The following is a 22,618-nucleotide window of genomic DNA, read 5'->3' as shown; positions in this document are numbered from 1 at the left end:
TCTTGTTGAGATGATGATAATAGCAAGGCCATGGTTAACTTGGTAAGGGAGATTGAAACCGTGACTTGTTCCATGTTTGAGAATTTTTTGTCCCTTATCTCAGGGCCAAAAGAACTGTTGGAACAAAGAGACAATAACAGGCTGTTTTGTATCTTGCTTGAATAGCAAGCCTCGAGCCTTGTTGAAGAAACAAACTCAGAAGCAAAACAGAAAATGAAACTAGCAGGAGAATAACAGAAAAGAGAGAAGAAGGAATGAATGAAAAATGAGCTGATATTTTTTCATTAACTCAAAACAAGGCATTAAGCCATTACATATTTCAGTCAACAAGTAAAACAAACAAGTAATCACCTAATCAACTACCTAACTCCACTAATTTGCATTGAAACTTACAAGATTAGCTTGTACAACTTGCATTGCTGACTTTTCAGTCAATCAATATCAAAACATTTACCTACTTAGTTCAACATGAACTAGATTACAAAACAATCAAAATGGAACTAAAACGAAGAAGTGGATTGGCGACTTCAAACTTCAGCTTGTTGCACAATGGCACCACTGCTTGCTGCTATTTCTTCGAGCATGACCACCTTTGCATGTCGTGCATGGCCACCTTTGCATGGGAACTAAACTTAACACTCCTCCTTAGTTTCCATGCTAGTAACACCTAATTCCCTTTTGAATTTAACAAATTTAGACACATTGAGTGCCTTTGTGAAGATATCAGCAATTTGCACTTCTGAACTGCAATGAATCAGCTCGATTTCATGAGCTTGTTCCATCTCCCTTATAACATGCAACTTAATATTGAAGTGCTTGGTTCTACCATGAAAAATGGGATTTTTTGCAATTGCAACAGCAGATTTGTTGTCGCAATAAATCTCTGTTGCCTCTTTTTGGTTATGGTTTAAATCAGCCAAGATTTTTCTAAGCCATATGGCTTGATTCACAGCAGATGCAGCAGCAACATATTCAGCTTCTGCTGTTGATTGTGCCACCTGACTTTGTTTCTTAGAACTCCAAAGAAAACATGCCCGAGCCAAGACTAAATGCATATCCGGATGTGCTCCTCATGTCATCACTCGATCCATTTCATCACTATCAACATAGCCTATCGACTTCATGTTTTCAAATTTTTTGAACAATACACCATGATCAATGGTGCCTTTGATGTATCTTAGCACTCTTTTAGTCGCTTGAAAGTGCTGATCATTGCAGCAATTCATGTATCTCGATAGCACACTAACAGCAAACATGATATCGGGTCTTGTTGCAGTCAAATACAACAGACTACCAATGAGACTCTTGTACATAGTCTCACAAATTGGTTCACCACTCCCTTGCCTCGAAAGCTTCACTCCAACAGCCATTGGTGTGCTTGTTGGCTTGCAGTTCTTCATAGAGAACTTATCCAGGATCTTCATAGTAAAAGAACTCTGACTAAGAAAGATTCCCTTTTCTGTTTGCTTCACTTCCATTCCAAGGAAGTAGTTCATTCTGCCTAAATCAGACATTTCAAACATTTCCATCATTTTTCTTTTGAAATCTGCGAGCATTCTTCTATCTCCTCCAGTTACCAGTAAATCATCAACATAGAGTGACAGGATAAGCTGAGTTTCAGCTTGGTTCTTCTTCACATACAGTGTTGGTTCACTGGGACTTCTCTCAAATTCCAAACTGAGCAGGTAAGAGTCAATTCGAGCATACCAGGCTCGAGGAGCCTGTTTCAGACCATATAAAGCCTTTTTCAGTCTGTACACCATGTGTTCTTTGCCAGTGATCACAAATCCTTGAGGCTGCTCGATGTAGATCTCTTCTTCCAGGAAACCATTGAGAAATGCAGACTTAACATCAAGCTGATGAATGGTCCACTGATGTTGAGCAGCCAAGGCAACTATCATTCTAACTGTGTCAAGCCTGGCTACTGGTGCAAATGTTTCCAGGTAGTCCAGACCATACCTTTGGCTAAATCCTTTGACAACAAGCCTGGCTTTTAGCTTGTTCAGACTGCCATCTGCATTCTGTTTTACTCGATAGACCCATTTTACTCCAATGGTCTTCTTTCCAGCAGGTTTATCAACTAGCTCCCATGTCTGGTTCTTCTCAATCATGTTGATTTCATTGACCATAGCTAGTTTCCAGCCTTCATCTGCCTCAGCCTCTTCAAAACTGCTAGGTTCTGCTATTGCAACCTGTGCCCTTTCATAAATATCATCTAGGGGCCTTGTGCCTCTCACAGGCACATCATCAACATCCATTTCAGGTCCTAGCTGCTCAAGTTCAGCTTGATTAGGCACTAGGTCTTCTGAAACTGCTTCTGGCTCATTTTTCTCCCAATTCCAGCAGGCTTTTTCATCAAAGATGACATCTCTGCTCACCTGGACTTTGTTTGTCAAGGGATCCGAACCTGTAGCCCTTCTTGACCGAAATAGAGCCTACTAGAACACTGGTTGAGCCCTTTTAGAGAGCTTGTCTCTCTTTCTTTCTGGTATTTGTGCATAACACGTGCAACCAAACACCTTCGATGTGCCAAAGAAGGCTTGAATCGAACCAAGCCTCGAAGGTGTCTCGGATGCAAGAGCTTTGGTAGGAAGCCTGCTCAAGGTAACTGCAGTGTTTATCGCCTCACCCACATGGTTTTGGGCGCTTTTCAAACAGAGACATCCGCCATATCCATCGCTTCTATTCTTTCTTTCAGCTACCCCATTCTGCGAGGTGTGTAGACATTTGTAAGCTGATGTTTGATACCAGCATCATTGCAAATGGCTTGAAACTGAGCTGAAGTGTACTCAGTGCCATTGTCTGTCCTTATCGATTTCAGCTTGCAACCTGTTTCTGTCTCTACAGCAGTTTTAAACTTCACAAACACTTGAGCTACCTCGGACTTGTGTTTTAAGAAGAAAATCCAAAAAACCTTGTAAGATCATCAATGAAGAGGATGAAATACTGCTTTTGCTTTGAGTGATTCAATCCTCATCAGCCACATACATCGAGTGCACCAGTGCAGTCTTTCAAGAGCTCTCCAAGTGAATTTGTAGGAAATGGCGCCTTGCTGCTTCCCCATCCGCAAACTTCACATACATCATCATGCTCCACTGAGCTGGTGAAGTTCTCTGCCAAACCCTCTTTGGCCATACGAGCCATTGATCTGAAGTTGGCATGTCCAAGCCTTTGATGCCAAAGCTTGGAGTCATCAACAGAGGCCGTATATTTGAGTTTGAGTCATTTGCCCAGTGAACCTCAAAGCATTTATCACCATTGTGATCGTCATAAGGCTTGATCCACTTGGATCGAGAATGTGGCATTGTTTGTCCTTGAACACAATGAATAACCTTTCTCGGCGGTTGAGCTATCTTTGAGAAGGTTTCATCAATCTCGCACCAACAAAGACATTTGGAATGATCTTGTTGCTGTGGGAGTACATATCAAGACTTCTCCTCTTCCTTCATCCTTATAAATGACCATTTCCAACCTTGACCTTGGTTTTATAACTTCATCCAAGGTTTTAAACAAGGAGGCATCTGGTGACATGTGGTTAGTGCAACCACCGCCCAAAGAACCAAAGATTTTGAGCATTTCTTCCGAGCAGCTAAGCGAGAAACAAGAAAGACACATTCTTCTTGGTCACTACAGATCCTCGGCTACTCGAGCTTCAACCTTTGATCTGAAATTGATTCTCGCCTTGGCTTACTCCTCGCTTTTACTGCACCCTTTCAACATGGCCCTTCTTCTTGCAAGTGTTGGCATCTTGATCCGCCTAAACCAAGATCTGCTTCTGGATGACTGGCCTCTTGCAATGTCTGCAGGGCTGGTCATTACTCCTTGCGATGACGATCTTAGGCTGTTTTTCCAAGGCCTTTGCCTCTTGCGCTTTGAAGCTCGAGGCTTCTCCGCCTTGGCATTGAATGCACCTTCCGGTGATCTTCACTCTGCTAGCTCTCCTTTGTTCCCGAGCATAGAAAGTGTTGATTAGCTCACCAAAGAGATGGTAGCAAGGTCTCTTGAGTCCTCTAAGGAGGATATCTTGGCCTCATATCTCTCGGGCAAAGTGGAGAGGACCTTTTCCACAATTCTTGCCTCATCAAAGTGCTCACCAAGGAGCCTTATATCATTAACCATTGCTATGATTCTGCTCATCATCGCTTCACTGCTTTCTTCTTCCTTCATCTTTAGATTCTCAAATCCTTCTCAAATTTAATAGCTGCTGTTGCCTTGTTCTCTCAAAGGCCTTGAAACTCCTCCTTAAGCTTATCCCAGGCCTGTTTTGGAGTCTCACAGCCATAATTCGTGAAGATGACATCGATACACGCTCGGATGCGGAGACATGGCTTTATGCCTTTTGGTCCTCTCATCAAGATCTTCGCCTTATCTCGAGCTCTCGTGGGATTAGCCTCGGTGGTCTGGCTCAAGATCTGTGTTAACAACTTCCCACAGATCAAAGGCTGCAGGTAAGTCTTCATCTTGACCACCATATGTGGAAGCCATCTCCATTGAAGACTGGTGGGGCACTGGTGAAAAACTTGAGGAAGACATTCACTTTCTTAGTTTAATACAACAGTCCACTAAGAATGAAGCTCTAGATACCAATTGTTGGAACAAAGAGACAATAACAGTTGTTTTGTATCTTGCTTGAATAGCAAGCCTCGAGCCTTGTTGAAGAAACAAACTCGAAGCAAAAGCAGAAAATGAAACTAGCAGAGAATAATGAAAAGAGAGAGAGAAGGAATGAATGAAAAATGAGCTGATATTTTTCATTAACTCAAAACAAGGCATTAAGCCATTACATATTTCATCAACAAGTAAAACAAACAAGTAATCACCTAATCAACTACCTAACTCCACTAATTTGCATTGAAACTTACAAGATTAGCTTGTACAACTTGCATTGTTGACTTTTCACCAATCAATATCAAAACATTTACCTACTTAGTTCAACATGAACTAGATTACAAAACAATCAAAATGGAACTAAAACAGCAAGTGGATTGGCGACTTCAAACTTGATTCTTTGCACACAATGGCACCACCGCTTGTCGCTATTTCTTCGAGCATGACCACCTTTGCATGTCGTGCATGGCCACCTTTGCATGGGAACTAAACTTAACAAGAACAATGAAAGAAGATCAGCTGGTTATTAGTTTCCAGAATCGAATAGCAAACAGGAAGAGACATTAATGAATTTGAAAATGTTGATGCTGGTTGTGGGTCAGGAGATGAACACATCATGTTGAGATGCAAAACCAGCTAAAGGACTCAGATTGGCAAAAAATACTAGTAATAATAATAAAGAAATAATTTCATTCCCATACATGTGTTGCTGCATAAAATAAATAAATTGTTAGAAGCAAGCGGATCTTGCCTCCTTGCAGAACCTAATCAACAAGACAGCAATGACAAGAAGAAGACGAGGCAAGTTAAAAGCAAATGATTCATTAATACAAGGCATTGAATGTAGTACCACCGTGCGCATTATTATATAATATTTGTATATATGGATATAATGGCATTGAAAACTAGTAGTGTTTGTTGCTACCGAAGGGTGATGAGTTGTTGTGATTGTGGAGAGGAGACACAGCAGAAACATTTTGGCGATAGTTGTGGGGATCGAGATCGAGTTAGTTCATGTTGCTTCCTTCCAATTGATATTTAAAATGATTGAGATTCCTCGTGTCTGGCCTCAACCTGTAATATATATGTTGCGCAGATGGTAAGGGACTACAGCAAATAGCTAAGCAGAGTTGGAAACACATATCGCTTTTGCATAACAAGAAAATGGCAGCCTCTTACCATGCTCGATCAAACAGCTTGCCCTCAAGGCAACACCCTATCGTTTCACAAATCGACGAGAACTTGAACCGATTGAGGGCATCTCAATCAGCCTCTACATCATCATTGATAGGCCACAATCTAAGTGGTCTTCAGGATTTGCATGAATGTGTTGATGTATTGCTTCAATTCCCCCTCACCCAACAAGCTCTCGCCCAAGAGAAGCAAAGGAAATGGTTGAAGAGCTTTTGGATGGATCTCTCATGCTCTTGGATGTATGTACCACTGCTAAGGATGCCTTTTGCAGACAAAGGAATGCACACAAGAGCTTCAATCAATTTTACGCAGAAGACGTGGAGCCGAAGGGCTTGCTAATGAGCTTAGGAAATACTTGACATCTAGGAAAGCCATGAAAAAGGCAATCTGCAAGGCCTTAAAGAACTTGAAGCATATACAGAATAAACTCAGTACTCCTGGTGAGAATGGAGCTGTGATTAGCGTCTTAAGAGATGTAGAAGCAGTTACCATCAGCGTGCTAGAATCCGTATTGTCCTTTATTTCAGGGCCAGAGGCAGAATCAAAATCGAGCCGTTGGTCGCTGGTTTTGAAGCTAATGCACCAGAAGAAAGTAATGTGCGAGGAAGAACAGAAAGCAAATAAATTTTTGAGTGCTGAAGCTGCAGTGCGTTCCTGCATCAAATCCGAAAACATGAAGCATGTCGAGAACGTGCAAAAGGAGCTTCAAAGCTCAGAGTTGAGCATCCAAGATCTTGAAGAAGGCCTTGAAACCCTCTCCAGGCATATGATAAAAACTAGAGTTACTGTTCTTAATATCATCAGCTGTTAAATATTGGCATCGCAGTTGTACATATATACTGTAATTTTACAGAGGTTATACAATAGAAAAGAAATACAAAGATTATACAATCTTCTTTCTCAAAATTCTACCTCTTGTGAAATCATTCAGTTATATTTCCAAAATTGTTTTACTTCAGACATATTCAACCATGAACAAGAAAAACTTGAAAATACTTTTATCCAGCACATGCTAATATCCAAAACTTACACCCGAATCCCAGTAACTTAGACCTACCTTTAATTGTCCCCAAATTGAATTATAGAGCCTCATCATCACAACTGGTGTCTTGGAATATCTCATGAAACATTTGTATGAATATGTGAGCTGCCAGGATTCCTCTTGCCCCACTGAAGACAATGGAAGACTTGCTAAAAATTAAAAACTCCATGCCCGTCAGTTTATCACATGGAAGATGGCAATGAAAAGATGCTAATTTGAAATTATGTTAATCATAAAATTTTCTTATGTTAGGGGAAAAGGAAGCAAGGATCAGAAAGTGGATCTTGTTCAACTTCAAACCCTTCTTTATTTATTTTGTTATCAAATTGCATGAAAAATAATGGTAAGTGCTAACACACACGTGGAAATAATGAATTGGTTGTCTGTTTTCCTTAATATATTAGAAAATGTCACCAACTCCGTGCATTGGCAACTAGGATGGTTTCAACGTGTGCAAAGAAACGGCAAGGATATATATATTGAAGTGCTTGGATTGTGAGCTGGAGAGATGGTAGAGGGAGACATTGCATGAACATTGCTGCCACCCTTTGATCGAGATCTTAATTAATCATGTCAACATTAGCAGAAAGAAGAAGCATTTGAGATTCCTTTGTCTCCATGGATTGATATGCATATACATATATATAACTTGGGAGCAGATGCCTAGTATTTCAGTGAAAATTGCAAGAAACGTTGATTCAACAAATAGGCTTCTTTGCTCAGAACAAAAATAATGGCAGCCACTCGATCCAACAGTTTCCCCCGCTCATCTAGACAACACCCACTAGCAACAGAAGTTAAGGAGCATTTGAATAGATTGAGGGCTTCTAAAGAGGCATCTACTTCATCATCATCAATAAGCCATAAACTAAATGGCTTTCAAGATTTGTACGACTGTGTTGTTAAGTTTCTTCAGTTGCCTCTGTCCCACCATGCTTTAGCCCACGAATGTGCTGGTGCGTTGTTGGATGGTTCTCTTAGACTCCTCGACCTTTGCAGCACTGCAAAAGATATTGTGCTGCAAACAAAAGAAAGCGCAAGTGAACTTCAATCGGCTTTGCGTCGAAGGAAAATCGGTGAAGCCGAGATCGCAAGTGAAGTGAGGAAATACATGAGCTCCAGGAAAGTTGCCAAAAAGACTATCCACAAGGCATTGGGAAACTTGAAGGTCATACAAAGGAAAAACACAGTCTCACCTTCAGAAACAGTTAGCATGCTGAAGAAGATTGAAGCAGTGACTTGTTCTATGTTTGAGGATTTGTTATCTCTCATCTCCGGACCAAAGCCTGGAAGTTGGTTATCAGTTTCGAAACTATTGCATCAAAGAAGAATAGCGTGCGAAGATGCTGGAAGAAACGTGAATGAATTTGAAAAGGTTGATGTTGCTTTGAAATCCTTCGGAATAACCAAATCTGAGATCATAAATCTTGAGATGCAAAACCAGCTAAAAGACCTGGAGCTGTTTATTCAAGATCTTGAAGATGGACTTGAATGCCTCTTCAGGTGTATGATCAAAGCAAGAGTCTCGCTTCTTAACATCCTTACCCTGTAAAAAACCAAACCCAATTTTGGATTACATCATGTATAGAAATCAAATATACATACATACATACATACATACATACATATAAATGAAATACTCTTTTCCATTTCCATACGACAAAATCTCCATGTTATTTTTCCTCTTTCAGTAGCATTTGTTTTAACCTTCTTTTCTTCCAGAGAAAACAAAAAGTTACATAAAACAGTAACTAGATAGTAATGAAACAAAGTTAACCTTGGGTTTTTGTATTGTACTTTCTTCTTAAATATGATGCAATTAATTTATCAAGTTTGAGGCTGGTAGGATTCCTTTTGTCTCTAAATTAAACAACAATCAATCCATTCACACGGATTCATGCATTTATAGTGAGAACAGCAAGCTTATATTCAAATCTATCACACGTTTCAATTGATGAAAAATGGTGAGGCCAGCTTGTTGCCAAATATCAACCATTAAACTCCACCCTTTTTTTCTATTTGTTGGCAATATGTGTAGAAATTATTAAGCTTGCATGCAGATATTGCCTCCCTCCGCCACAACAAGATAATCGTATAATAAACTCTACCGATTTTTCTGTTTGTTGCCAACATGTGCAACATGCACATATTGCGTAAAAACCCCTTGTTTTTACAAATGGTTGAATTGTAGTAGGAACAAAACGACTCTCTAAACAGATATGATAGGTGAGTTTTTGTCAACTGAATTCAACACCTTTCGCGAAGCAAATGGAATAAACAAAGAGTTCACAACACCTAATACATCTGAGTAGAATCGCGTAGCAAAACACTAGAACTGCACTGTTGTTGAAATGTGCAGAAGCATGGTGAAGCAGTTGCCGCAACAGCAGAATATGCAACTAAAATTATGCTCCACTTGGCCTTCTAGTCTATAGAGACTAGATCTCTTCAAAACTGGTAAGTTTAGAAATGGTAAGTACAATGACTAAATGGTAAAATTCTCATTTCTAACGTAAAAGGGCAACGATGTAATTTTCACCCCAATGAATTCATGTTAAAGGTTGAATGTGAGTTATGAGATTTGAGTGGCTAAATAATTATTTGTTGTGAAGAAATTGATCTGAAGGGTAAAACGGAAATTTTTCCAAAAAGGCATTTTGGTCATTTCTCAAGAATATACACAATCCCTCTAAAAAGAAAATATTCACAACATTTACAAGTGGAAACCCAAATACCAAAACCTAAGTAACTCGACTCTCAAAATTAGTTCCAAGTGGAGTCACCTAGCTGCATAACGTGTTAGTCGAGAACCTAGCAAGCTAGACACGAAAACCTAAAAACGTGGTGTTGTCACTAAACAATTCGAGCTAGTCTGGTTAACCACCTATTGCCTAAAGTTTGAAGACTAAACTTAATATGAATATAATGAAAAGAAAAACGTAAATAGTACACCCTAATCTCATTACCAAAATCTAGGTTCGGGAGTATGATTATGTGCGTGGAATGTTTGAGAATCCCTACAACGCCTATTCAAATATAATCCTATGAAGTTTGGTGTTTAAGGTTTTTAAATCAAAATTCTAAGCACGAATATAAATATACGACCTACCTTCAAAAACTAAAAGAGAGCTAAAACTAAAATCCAATAATTAACATAGGATATTAAAAGAAAATTTAATTCTAAAATTAATACCAAAAATTGAAAATAAATAAATTTAACTTAAATGTATAAAATTAAATTTAACTTAAAATACTGAGATTGAAAATTAACACTAAAAATTTTAAAATTTTAAAAATCTAATATTTAAAATCTAAAACGAGAATGTTAGCTCTAGTTTTTCAAGTATTTTGATATTAAAAAAGTATATTAAAATTCCCTACTTAAATCTACAAAATTGTTTATAAGTCCTTAAAATCATTTTCAAAGTGTTGGACAAAATAAATTGTTAAAAAGCCTTAAATTAACTTATTTTTAACGAGTTTTTAAAGTCTGAAGGACTTCTACCGATGCTTAGTGGACAAGTATTGGTAGAACTCAAGATGAAAAGACCTTGAAAAAGCTACAGAATTCTGTCGGTAGAACTGGGAGTTCTACCGATAAAACCAGACTTTTATCTATAGAACGTACTCTAGTAAGCAAGGAAGTTTTGGCTTGAGACTTCTATCAATACCCTGGTCCCTTCTACCGATACAACCAAAGTGTTACCGATACCTTGAGGACTTCTACAGAAACAAGTCAAGTCAGTAGCAAAAGTTCAGCATCTCTTGCACTTCTATCGATACCTTGAGGACTTCTATCGAAACAAGTCAAGTCAGTAGCAAAAGTTCAACATTCCCTGCACTTCTACCAATACTCTGATGGGTTTTATAACCTCCCAAACTCGGCCTAGACATTATTGCTAGATTGAAAAGGCTACATTAGCCACCAAAATGGCCAAGGTAACTTACGTTACTTTTTAAGACTTTAAATAAACTCATTTTAGAGAAAACCGTAGTTGTACTTTGAGTTAGCTTAAAAGCATTCATTTATTAGGTCGTGTATGCTTAGGGTTCATTCTATTGTTGAGAGTGTTGTTTTAGAAAAACTGTTTGCTTGTCTCTTTTCTTTAAAAAAAAACTCGAAGTTAAACTAATGCAGCGAAAAAACCATTTTTAAAGTCATTATGGAAAATTAGTTGCCTTATCAATTTGTTTTTCAAAAATAGTTCCTTTGCAATGTAGTGGAAACTAGGAAACAATATCAAGTTTTACTTAAGCCCAATATCATGCATTATCTAGTTATTATGCTTAAGTAATCCATGCATGCAAAAATCCCCAAAAGAAATTTTATCAAGCCACAGACCAGAAATAATTAAAAATTATGAGCCAAAACCAATAAAGACTTCAGAATACTTAATTAAATAATAATAATCCGAGGTCCAAGTTGATTCTTCGAATGTCGAGTTCGGTCCTAGTTTTGAGGTTTACCTAAAAAGTTAAACACTATTGGGGGCGAGCTTATGAAAAGCTCAGTGTGAATCGAAAAATTATTTAAACGGACAAAAACATAAATATCGAATACATTGAAACATCTTAGCACTAACAGAAGAACACAAAACCATCATTGGAATTTCATATCATTACATAGCCACTATCAAATTGATGTCAAACGGTGTATGAGCATGGGACATCATTCATTCGAGTAACAATCACCATTCAGTACAACAAAATACAATACATAGCATAAATTAATAACATTCTAATATGTCGTGCACATGATGTAATGCAAAAAGGTTTCTACCCATACCATCAGCTAGACACCATGAGTTCCCCAGAACCTGTCATCCGAACTCCAAAACATTTTGGGCTTAAGCCCGTTGTGGTTAAAACCACAGATAACAATATTGAGAGAATTCTCCCAGTAAAAATGCAGACAAGATGCTAGTAAAAATGCGATAAATCACCATTCCCTTCAGTACTCTAGGTGCAGTGCAGTGGCTACAAATAATGCGGACTTAATATGCCGCTGGTACTCCACGGACCTCCTCCGTCAACCACAAAATCTCAACCCAATGCATATGCAATGTGTCACACAATCTCATAGATAATCATATCTCAATACTTTTCACATTTATTTGACATGCTCAGCATTTCATTAATAATCACATACTTTTAGTAAATGGAAACAGTGTTCCAATCTTTCAAATTACCATTGAGTTGGTATCAATCAATATCGTTCAATTTCACATACTGTACAGATTTTTATTGTGCATAAATAGCATCATTTTCAGTACACATCATAACAAATATCCCATGCATTTAAATCATACATAAGCTTAATATCTCAACACATTATATCATTCAGTCAAACATTCTCATATCTCATAACTCAAATATGCAATTACAAACTCAATCAAACATTCATACTATCAAACTAGCAATTTTGCCAACATGTCAATCTTTTATGGCTCAAAACATACCTGGTTCGGCCACTCACAAAATCAATAATTGGGCTATTAAGTCAATCCAATCAGCAAGCTAATTTATCAAATATAACATGATATTTAATATTTTCAAACAATTTTATGACTTTACGACCCACACCTTATTTTTAGCTTCCTCACAACACACTAGCGAATCTTCCAATTTTCCTTAATAATTCCTTAAACAAACCTAAACCAAAATTCAGTATAAATTCAATAAATTTAACATTAAACTAGACCCCAAACACCCACTTATGAGTTCAAAAAAATCATTGAAATTATAACTATTTTATGAATCCAAACTAGTTAGATTCCTTACACTGTATCGATGCAAACCGTACGTACAATCGTTCTTTGCCTTTACGGATGATTTGGGGCGTTTGGGTCAGCACCTAATTCAATAATACACTGGAAAATAAGTAGCTAATTAATTATTAAATTCCTTCATTTAATCAATTCATAACCTTTACCCAACAACTATGTCGAAATAACAAACTAGTTACTCTTAATTGCACTTACGCTTCACGATTTGTGGGTTTCGAATGGTCAATCGATCAATAACGTTTTTCCCTAATTGAAATGGGTTTAAAAGCTAATTAATTTGCATCTAGTTAATTAATTTAATTTTAACATCTATCACCCCAAATTATTGTGTTTTCTTTACCAACTTGTAAATTCATAATTTTTATTTATTTGATTAATAGACACAGTCTTTGTGGAGACGATAACTCTTTTACTTACTTATTACTTGATAACGACTATGTACACTTGCACATTCCATCGCGAACCAATTATCAATCTTAATTACGCAATTTCTTCACTTAGTATCTTGATCAGTAGAAACCCCTAAATTATGCTAATATCTCTTTCGAAAGTAAGAGCAACTGACCCTAGGTTGATTAATTCAGCTTTCTTTCTAATTAAAACTCCTATTATCACATCCGAAAAATCAAGTTAGAAGGATTGGGTTAGTGGAACCAAGAGCGGTCACGCCCTGATTTTTGAGTTAATATTAGGTTGATTAATTGAACTTTCTTTCTAATTAAAACCCCTATTGTCACATCCTAAAAATTGGATTAGAAGGATTGGGTTAGTGGAACCAAGAGTGGTCACGCCCTGATTTTTGAGTTAATATTAGGTTGATTAATTGAACTTTCTTTCTAATTAAAATCCTTATTGTCACATCCCAAAAACTGGGTTAGAAGGATTGGGTTAGTGGAACCAAAAGTGGTCAAGCCTTGATTTTTGAGTTAATATTGTGAATATTTTATCAAGTAATTTGTTCTGGATCAATGGATAAAAGATGTGAATAATGTGTGTGAGGTTTCGGGTTTGAATCTTTTCCTTGAATTTTTACTATTTTGCCTAAACCTCTATATTTGAACATCTGATTTATAAATTATTTTCACTCAATTATGGCAAGAACGAGCTTGCTGGCTTAGTGGTAAGGCTTTAGCTTACCTAAAGATCTTGTGTTCAAATCCCTATGTATGAAAAGTGAAAATTATTTTTTTAACTCTGAGGAAATCTAATAGGTGGTTAGTTAGTGGATTTAGTGGGATGTGGGTAGTTTGATTTAACCCAATAATCTCTTCTAGTCTTCCACTCTCCCTATTTCAGGTCTCAACTTTCTCTCATTCTTCCATTTCTCTTTTTCTTTCTGTTTTAGAAAATTTTGGTTTGTTATACTTTCTTTGACATTGTTCTTCATTTTTTTGCTTTACCGTTCCTTTCTCTTTGATTTTTCTAACGGGTAAGTTTTACAGTTTTGTTCTTCAGTGGTAGGTTTCTTCTTGTCGTTTGAGAGGGGTGGTGTTTTGTAAAAATTCGACTATTAATCATTTTGGTTTTTCAATAGGAGGAGAGGGTGGTGCATACGACGTCTCTTCGGTGAGTTAGGCATGGTTAATGACTTTAAATAAACTCATTTTAGAGAAAACAGTAGTTTTACTTTAAGTTAGTTTAAAAGTATTCATTCATTAGGCCTTGTATGCTTAGGGTTCATTCTATTGTTGAGAGTGTTGTTTTAGAAAAACAGTTTGCTTGTCTCTCTTCTTTAAAAAAAAACTCGAAGTTAAACTAATGCAGCGGAAAAACCATTTTTCAAGTCATTTTGGAAAATTAGTTGCCTTATCAATTTTTTTTTTCAAAAACAATTCTTTTGCAATGTAGTGGAAACTAGGGAACAATATCAAATTTTACTTAAGCCCAATATCATGCATTATCCAGTTATTATGCTTAAGAAATCCATTCATGGAAAATTTCCCAAAAGAAAAGTTATCAAGCCATAGACCAGAAATAATTAAAAATTATGAGCCAAAACCAATAAAGACTTCAGAATACTTAATTAAATAATAATAATCCGAGGTCCGAGTTGATTCTTCGAATGTCGAGTTCGGTCCTAGTTTTGAGGTTTACTTAAAAAGTTAAACACTATTGGGGGCGAGCTTATGAAAAGCTCAGTGTGAATCGAAAAATTATTTAAACGTACAAAAACATAAATATCGAATACATTGAAACATCTTAGCATTAATAGAAGAACACAAAACTATCATTGGAATTTCATATCCTTACATAGCCATTGTCAAATTGATGTCAAACGGTGTATGAGCAAGGGACATCATTCATTCGAGTAACAATCACCATTCAGTACAACAAAATACAATACATAGCATAAATTAATAACCTCCAAATATAATACATAGCATAAATTAATAACCTCCGAATATGTCATGCACATGATGTAATGCAAAAATGTTTCTACCCATACCATCAGCTAGACACCACGAGTTCCCAAGAACTTGTCATCTGAACTCCAAAACAGTATGGGCGTAAGCCCATTGTGGTTAAAACCACTGATAACAATATTGAGAGAATTTTGCTAGTAAAAATGCAGACAAGCTACTAGTAAAAATGAGATAAATCACCATTCCCTTCAGTACTCTTGGTGCAGTGCAGTGGCTACAAATAATACGGACTTAATATGCCGCTAGTACTCCACGGACCTCCTCCGTCAACCACAAAATCTCAACCCAATGCATATGCAATGTGTCACACAATCTCATAGATAATCATATCTCAATACTTTTCACATTTATTTGACATGCTCAGCATTTCATCAATAATCACATACTTTTAGTAAATGGAAACAGTGTTCCAATCTTTCAAATTACCATTGAGTTGGTATCAATCAATATCGTTCAATTTCACGTACTTTACGGATTTTTATTGTGCATAAATAGCACCATTTTCAGTACACATCATAACAAATATCCCATGCATTTAAATCATACATAAGCTTAATATCTCAACACATTATATCATTCAGTCAAACATTCTCATATCTCATAACTCAAATATGCAATTACAAACTCAATCAAACATTCATACTATCAAACTAGCAATTTTGCCAACATGTCAATCTTTTATGGCTCAAAACATACCTGGTTTGGCCACTTAAAAAATCAATAATTGGGATATTAAGTCAATCCAATCAGCAAGCTAATTTATCAAATATAACATGATATTTAATATTTTCAAACAATTTTATGACTCTACGACCCACACCTTATTTTTCGCTTCCTCACAACACACTAGCGAATCTTCCAATTTTCCTTAATAATTCTTTAAACGAGCCTAAACAAAAATTCAGTATAAATTCAATAAATTTACCACTAAACTAGCCCCTAAACACCCACTTCTGAGTTCAAAATAATCGTTGAAATTATAATTATTTTAAGAATCCAAACTAGTTAGATTCCTTACACTGTATCGATGCAAACCGTACGTACAATCGTTCTTCGCCTTTACGGATGATTTGGGGAGTTCGGGTTAGCACGTAATTCAATAATATTCTAAAAAATAAGTAGCTAATTAATTATTAAATTCTTTCATTTAATCAATTCATAACCTTTACCCAACAACTATGTCAAGATAACAAACTAGTTACCCTTAGTTGCACTTACACTTCATGATTTGTGGGTTTCGAATAGTCAATCGATCAAGAATGTTTTTCCCTAATTGAAATGGTTTTAAAAGCTGATTAATTTTAATCTAGTTAATTAATTTAATTTCGGTTAATTTGCATCTAGTTAATTAATTCAATTTTAAAATCTATCACCCCAAATTATTCTGTTTTCTTTATCAACTTGTAAATTCATAATTTTTATTTATTTGATTAACAGACATAGTCTTTGTGGAAACGATAACTCTTTTTGATACGAGGCACAAAGGCCCAACCCAAATTCTTGAAGGCAAGGCCCAATAAGAAGATTCCAAGCCCAATCAAGAAATCCACCCATACTTAGTTGAAAATCAGGCCAAATTGTCAAAGTGGCCCAAGTTGTAAAGTTTTATTTTTATTTTTATTTATTTATTTATTTTTACTTAGTTTAATTTTTATGTAAATATTCAGTCCCAGAGTCCCAAATAAAGACCCTTGGCTGAATTTCCATATTAAAATAATTAGGAGTTTTTATTTTATTTTAGTTTTCTAATTAGATTAGGACTAGTTATAAGGCCTATTTATATGGATTGGCCAGCCACCCTACATTACATGACAATTACATTGAAAATTTCAGATTTGATTTGAGTGAAAATTCTCTTTGAGTTCTCCAAGGATTTTCTCTTGAGTTTTCTTTAGAAGTTGTTTTAACAATCTTTTTTATTGTGGGAGCCATCTTCAACCTTCTTCTTGCCATTGATATTCTTTGGAGGGGAGATTAGAGCCGTTTGAAGGGAGTTGTGAGATCTTTCGGGATTTCAAGGCTTCTTAGGACTTATCTTTTAATTTCTTACTATCAATTCTTTCTTTATTTCTGCTTGCTCTGAATCTTTATCTAATTTATTTTTTTGTTTTTATTGTGTTTTCAGCCTTTTCTATCTTAAGGAATCAGCCCAAAAAATCCCCAATTTCTAGGGTTCTTCCATACTCTTTTGGGTAAAATCAGTTGTCGAAATTTGGGAAAACTATCTTGGTGTTCAATTGGGCGTAATCGCAATCTCCTCTAGGGTTTCAAGATTCCTTATTAACACTTATTTCTATTCTCAATTTGATTCTTTATTATTTTGGAGATTTTATTTCAGATCCGGAAATTCAAAATTCTAATATTTTAATTTTCTGTTTCGTTTCAGATCTGATTGTTTAGGGTTTTCATAGGAGTTTCCGTGACTTGGCAACTCGATCTTGGTCCGCGCAACCCTCGTATCATTTGGTATCAGATTTTGGGCGTTTTGGGTGTTCTTGGTTGATTTCTAAACTGATCTCAATTTTTAAAGCAAAACAGCAGTTTTACCCAGAAAAATCTTTCAAAAAATTCATTTGAGTGGGTAAACGTTGTCCAATTGATCTGAAATTTTACATACATATTTGTGGCACTGTGATTGAATATAAAAAAATTATTCCCGCAAAAAAATCAGTCAAAAAAGTCAAAAAATTGAAAAAGACGAAATCCAATAAAAATTTTAAAAAAATATTCAGCGGGTTGAGTTTAGTGCCCAAACTTTCCAGATCAAAAATTAAATATTTAAGGACATTCCAGATTTATTTTCATGATTTTTTGAGATCGGGAACACCTCGAACGAAGTTGTCAAGTTACTCTGCAGTTTTTCGGGTTTTCTGTTTTCAGCAATTTTTATTGATTCTTAGCTGTAGGTTTTCATTTGTTTGCTTTTATTCTTCCTTTACAATATCTAACACCTTCTTGTTTCTTGTGTTAGTAGAATTTAAACATGTGCACAATCCTTCCTCGATTGCAACACAAATCAATTGGTGTCTCGTCGGTTTTGGCATCCTAGTGCAAATTAGGATTCTTTGGTAGTTTGGTTCACACTCTCTAATTGGTTGATATAAACTCCAATAAAGAACTCACAAGATTGAATTCTACCTAATTGAGAATTTGAATTTTTCTTTTGAGTGATTAACGGTGAGGTTTGCTAATTTTTCTTTTTGAGTGTTGAGTGTTTGTATTGCGGGTAGTCCAAAATAATAATAATAATAATAAGATGCTCCGCACCCTTAACATCCAAATGGGAGACAATTGTGATAACCAAAGGACCAATATTTTCCATTCTAGGTGTTTTATAAAAGGTAACTTATGTTCACTTATGATTGATAGTGGGAGTTGTTCAAATGTAGTTAGCGATTATTTGGTGGATTCCTTAAAGTTACCTTGTATCGAGCACCCTAAGCCGTATCACCTTCAAAGTGGCTTAATGAATGCTCGAAGTTAAGGTTACAAAACAGTCCTTGATCACTTTTAAGCTCGGGAATTACGAGGATGAGGTATGGTGTGATGTGGTCCCAATGCATGTGGCACACTTGCTCCTTGGACGACCTTGGCAATTTGATCGTGATGTTACACACCAAGGCAAGCTCAATAGATACTCTCTTGTGTTTAAAGGCGAAAATTCACTCTTGCTCCTTTAAATCCCAATGATGTATATAAAGATCAATTAAAAATGATGAAATTTTGTGAGGGGTGAGGAGAAAGGAAAAATAAAAAGACAGAGAGAAAAGAGGCTAGTAGTGAAAAAGTCAAAATTTAAAGGGCCCAAAGGTGAGTGAATCCATAAGTGGCAAAACTAGAGAGAAAAATTGATTGGAACAAAAAAGATGTGCGGAGAGCCCTACTCAATAAACAACCTTGTATCCTTGTGAGGTTTAGGCAAAACTATTTATCTCTATCTAACATTAATGGATATTTGCCTAGTGTGTTTCAATGTCTTTTGCGGGATTATGTGGATCTTTTAGTGAGTCCCTAAAGGTTTACCACCTTTACGTGGGATAGAACACTTCCATTGGCCACATATGAAGAAGGATGTCGAAAAGTTTCTGTGGTTATACATGAAGTTTGAGTTGCATTTGACAAAGGTTAACTCAACAACGGAGTTTCGACTACACTATGCCCCCGATGAGCGAAGGTTTGTATTAAATGGAAAAGGTAAAATCGACCCTTATTCTTCTCATTATAAAGGTAAGATGCTTGAAACTTTTGAAACACCTTTGTACTCCTCAGATAGTGACAAAGATCATGTTGATGATTTAATTTTTGTAAAACACTTAGATCGAAACATGCTTGACTGTCATATTTTATTTATTGATGATCTATATATTTTGATGGTTGATAAAAAGATTATTGTTTTTGATAATTTTTATGATGCATGTGTGAGTGAATCTATAGTCCGTCAATTAATGCATGGTATGATTGTGCAACTCTGTGAACCGTGTGAACCTTTTCAAATACCTACTTGTGACGATTACGTTTACCATTTGATTTATTACTCACGATTTATTCATGGTTTGTGGAAATAATTTGAGAGGATTGAATGCTTTAAAACATGTCCATCTTTCAATATGGCTGACTTGTCCCCATTTGATTTTTCAGATTCGAGGACGAATCTTTTTGAGGAAGGGGGGAATGATACGAGGCACAAAGGCCCAACCCAAATTCTTGAAGGCAAGGCCCAATAAGAAGATTCCAAGCCCAATCAAGAAATCCACCCATACTTAGTTGAAAATCAGGCCAAATTGTCAAAGTGGCCCAAGTTGTAAAGTTTTATTTTAATTTTTATTTATTTATTTATTTTTACTTAGTTTAATTTTTATGTAAATATTCAGTCCCAGAGTCCCAAATAAAGACCCTTGGTGAATTTCCATATTAAAATAATTAGGAGTTTTTATTTTATTTTAGTTTTCTAATTAGATTAGGACTAGTTATAAGGCCTATTTATATGGATTGGCCACCACCCTACATTACATGACAATTACATTGAAAATTTCAGATTTGATTTGAGTGAAAATTCTCTTTGAGTTCTCCAAGGATTTTCTCTTGAGTTTTCTTTAAGTTGTTTTAACAATCTTTTTATTGTGGGAGCCATCTTCAACCTTCTTCTTGCCATTGATATTCTTTGGAGGAGATTAGAGCCGTTTGAAGGAGTTGTGAGATCTTTCGGGATTTCAAGGCTTCTTAGGACTTATCTTTTAATTTCTTACTATCAATTCTTTCTTTATTTACGCTATACTGAATCTTTATCTAATTTATTTTTTTGTTTTATTGTGTTTTCACCTTTTTCTATCTTAAGGAATCATTAAAAAATCCCCAATTTCTAGGGTTCTTCCATACTCTTTTGGGTAAAATCAGTTGTCGAAATTTGGGAAAACTATCTTGGTGTTCAATTGGGCGAATCGCAATCTCCTCTAGGGTTTCAAGATTCCTTATTAACACTTATTTCTATTCTCAATTTGATTCTTTATTATTTTGGAGATTTTATTTCAGATCTGGAAATTCAAAATTCTAATATTTTAATTTTCTGTTTCGTTTCAGATCTGATTGTTTAGGGTTTTTCATAGGAGTTTCCCGTGACTTGGCAACTCGATCTTGGTCCGCGCGCAACCCTCGTATCACTTTTACTTACTTATTACTTGATAACGACTATGTACACTTGCACATTCCATCGCGAACCAATTATCAATCTCAATTACACAATTTCTTCACTTAGTATCTTGATCAGTAGAAATCCCTAAATTATGCTAATATCTCTTTCGAAAGTAAGAGCAACTGACTCTAGGTTGATTAATTCAACTTTCTTTCTAATTAAAACTCCTATTATCACATCCGAAAAATCAAGTTAGAAGGATTGGGTTAGTGGAACTAAGAGCGGTCACGCCCTGATTTTTAAGTTACTATTAGGTTGATTAATTGAACTTTCTTTCTAATTAAAACCCCTATTGTCACATCCTAAAAATTAAGTTAGAAGGATTGGGTTAGTGGAACCAAGAGTGGTCACAACCTGATTTTTGAGTTAATATTAGGTTGATTAATTGAACTTTCTTTCTAATTAAAATCCTTATTGTCACATCCCAAAAACTGGGTTAGAAGGATTAGGTTGGTGGAACCAAGAGTGGTCAAGCCTTGATTTTTGAGTTAATATTGTGAATATTTTATCAAGTAATTTTTTCTGGATCAATGGTTAAGAGATGTGAATAATGTGTGTGAGGTTTCGGGTTTGAATCTTTTCCTTGAATTTTTACTATTTTGCCTAAACCTCTATCTTTGAACATCTGATTTATAAATTATTTTCACTCAACTATGACAAGAATGAGCTTGCTGGCTTAGTGGTAAGAGTTTAGCTTACCTAAAGATCTCGTGTTCAAATCCCTATGTATGAAAAGTGAAAATTATTTTTTTTAACTCTGAGGGAATCTGATAGGTGGTTAGTTAGTGGATTTAGTGGGATGTGGGTAGTTTGATTTAACCCAATAATCTCTTCTGGTCTTCCACTCTCCCTATTTCACGTCTCAACTTTCTCCCATTCTTCCGTTTCTCTTTTTTCTTTCTTTTCTAGAAAATTTTGGTTTGTTATAGTTTCTCTGACATTGTTCTTCATTTTTTGCTTTACCGTTCCTTTCTCATTGATTTTTCTAATGGGTAAGTTTTACAATTTTGTTCTTCAGTGGTAAGTTTCTTCTTGTCATTTGAGAGGGGTGGTGTTTTGTAAACAGTCGACTATTAATCATTTTGGTTTTTCAATAGGGGGAAAGGGTGGTGCATACGACGTCCCTTCGTTGAGTTAGCCATGGCTAATGACTTCTGTTAAGTTAGTCTTTTTGGGGCTTCGTGAGTTCCAAACTTGTGGTTTGTCGTACCAGCTATTAGGTGTGTGATTCTAACTCGATTTTTCACTCGAAATTTGAGAAATTCATGAAATAAGAGCTGTTTTTGAAACTACCTAGCGGCCACACGGCCGTATGCTAAGCCTTGTAGTGGAACTTGTGTGCCACATGGCCATGTGGACCGCACGGGTTAGCTTTTTGGGTTGTGTGGGCCTTTTGAGGCAATTTTGAGTCCCAATTAGGAATCGTTTACAAGACTCAAAAATTAGGTCGGTGGGCATTATGTAGGCTCAGAAAAGTGTAAGTTTCTGTAAACATACATAAGTAAGTGTTGGAGGTATGTTAATAAGTTCCGATAAGTAAAATAATGTGTTATGGTTTGCTATAAGTAGGTATGTGAGTTAATCTTGTGTGTTATACGTGTTATGTTATCTGTTCTGATAAGCTATCTGATTCGACTATGTAATATGTTATGCTATGATTTGTATAAGTTATGTGTTATGTTACGCTTCGTATAACATATGTTTATGAATGCATGCCATACAACCTATGTGATATGTATGTATGTTAATGTGATTTTGCATATGCATTGGGGTGGGTTATGGTATGATGGAGGAAGTGTTATACTGTAGTTTATACTACAATTATAGCGACTAGACCGCAAATTTATATATATGGTAGCTCAGCTGCACTTATGTG

At 36.0% G+C, this 22,618-nt stretch overlaps 2 protein-coding genes across 2 annotated transcripts; both read left to right on the top strand.

Moving 5' to 3' along the window:
- The first annotated feature begins 5,999 nt into the window (after window positions 1–5,999).
- Window positions 6,000–6,613, top strand: LOC105762974 (uncharacterized). The gene is made up of 2 exons (XM_052625164.1): window positions 6,000–6,041; window positions 6,074–6,613. The coding sequence occupies exons 1-2, from the start codon at window positions 6,000–6,002 to the stop codon at window positions 6,611–6,613; spliced, it is 582 nt and encodes a 193-aa protein (XP_052481124.1).
- Window positions 6,614–7,542: 929 nt separating this feature from the next.
- On the top strand, window positions 7,543–8,503 carry LOC105762323 (hypothetical protein). The gene has a single exon (XM_012580184.2). It carries the CDS (start codon window positions 7,578–7,580, stop codon window positions 8,394–8,396), a length of 819 nt encoding a protein of 272 aa, XP_012435638.2. The 5' UTR covers window positions 7,543–7,577; the 3' UTR covers window positions 8,397–8,503.
- Window positions 8,504–22,618: the final 14,115 nt, after the last annotated feature.

The sequence above is a fragment of the Gossypium raimondii genome, chromosome 12 (genome assembly GCF_025698545.1).
Source record: "Gossypium raimondii isolate GPD5lz chromosome 12, ASM2569854v1, whole genome shotgun sequence".
Taxonomy (NCBI): Eukaryota; Viridiplantae; Streptophyta; class Magnoliopsida; order Malvales; family Malvaceae; genus Gossypium; species Gossypium raimondii.
Note: the sequence above shows the minus strand (reverse complement) of the source record. Positions and strands in the feature narration are given on the sequence as shown.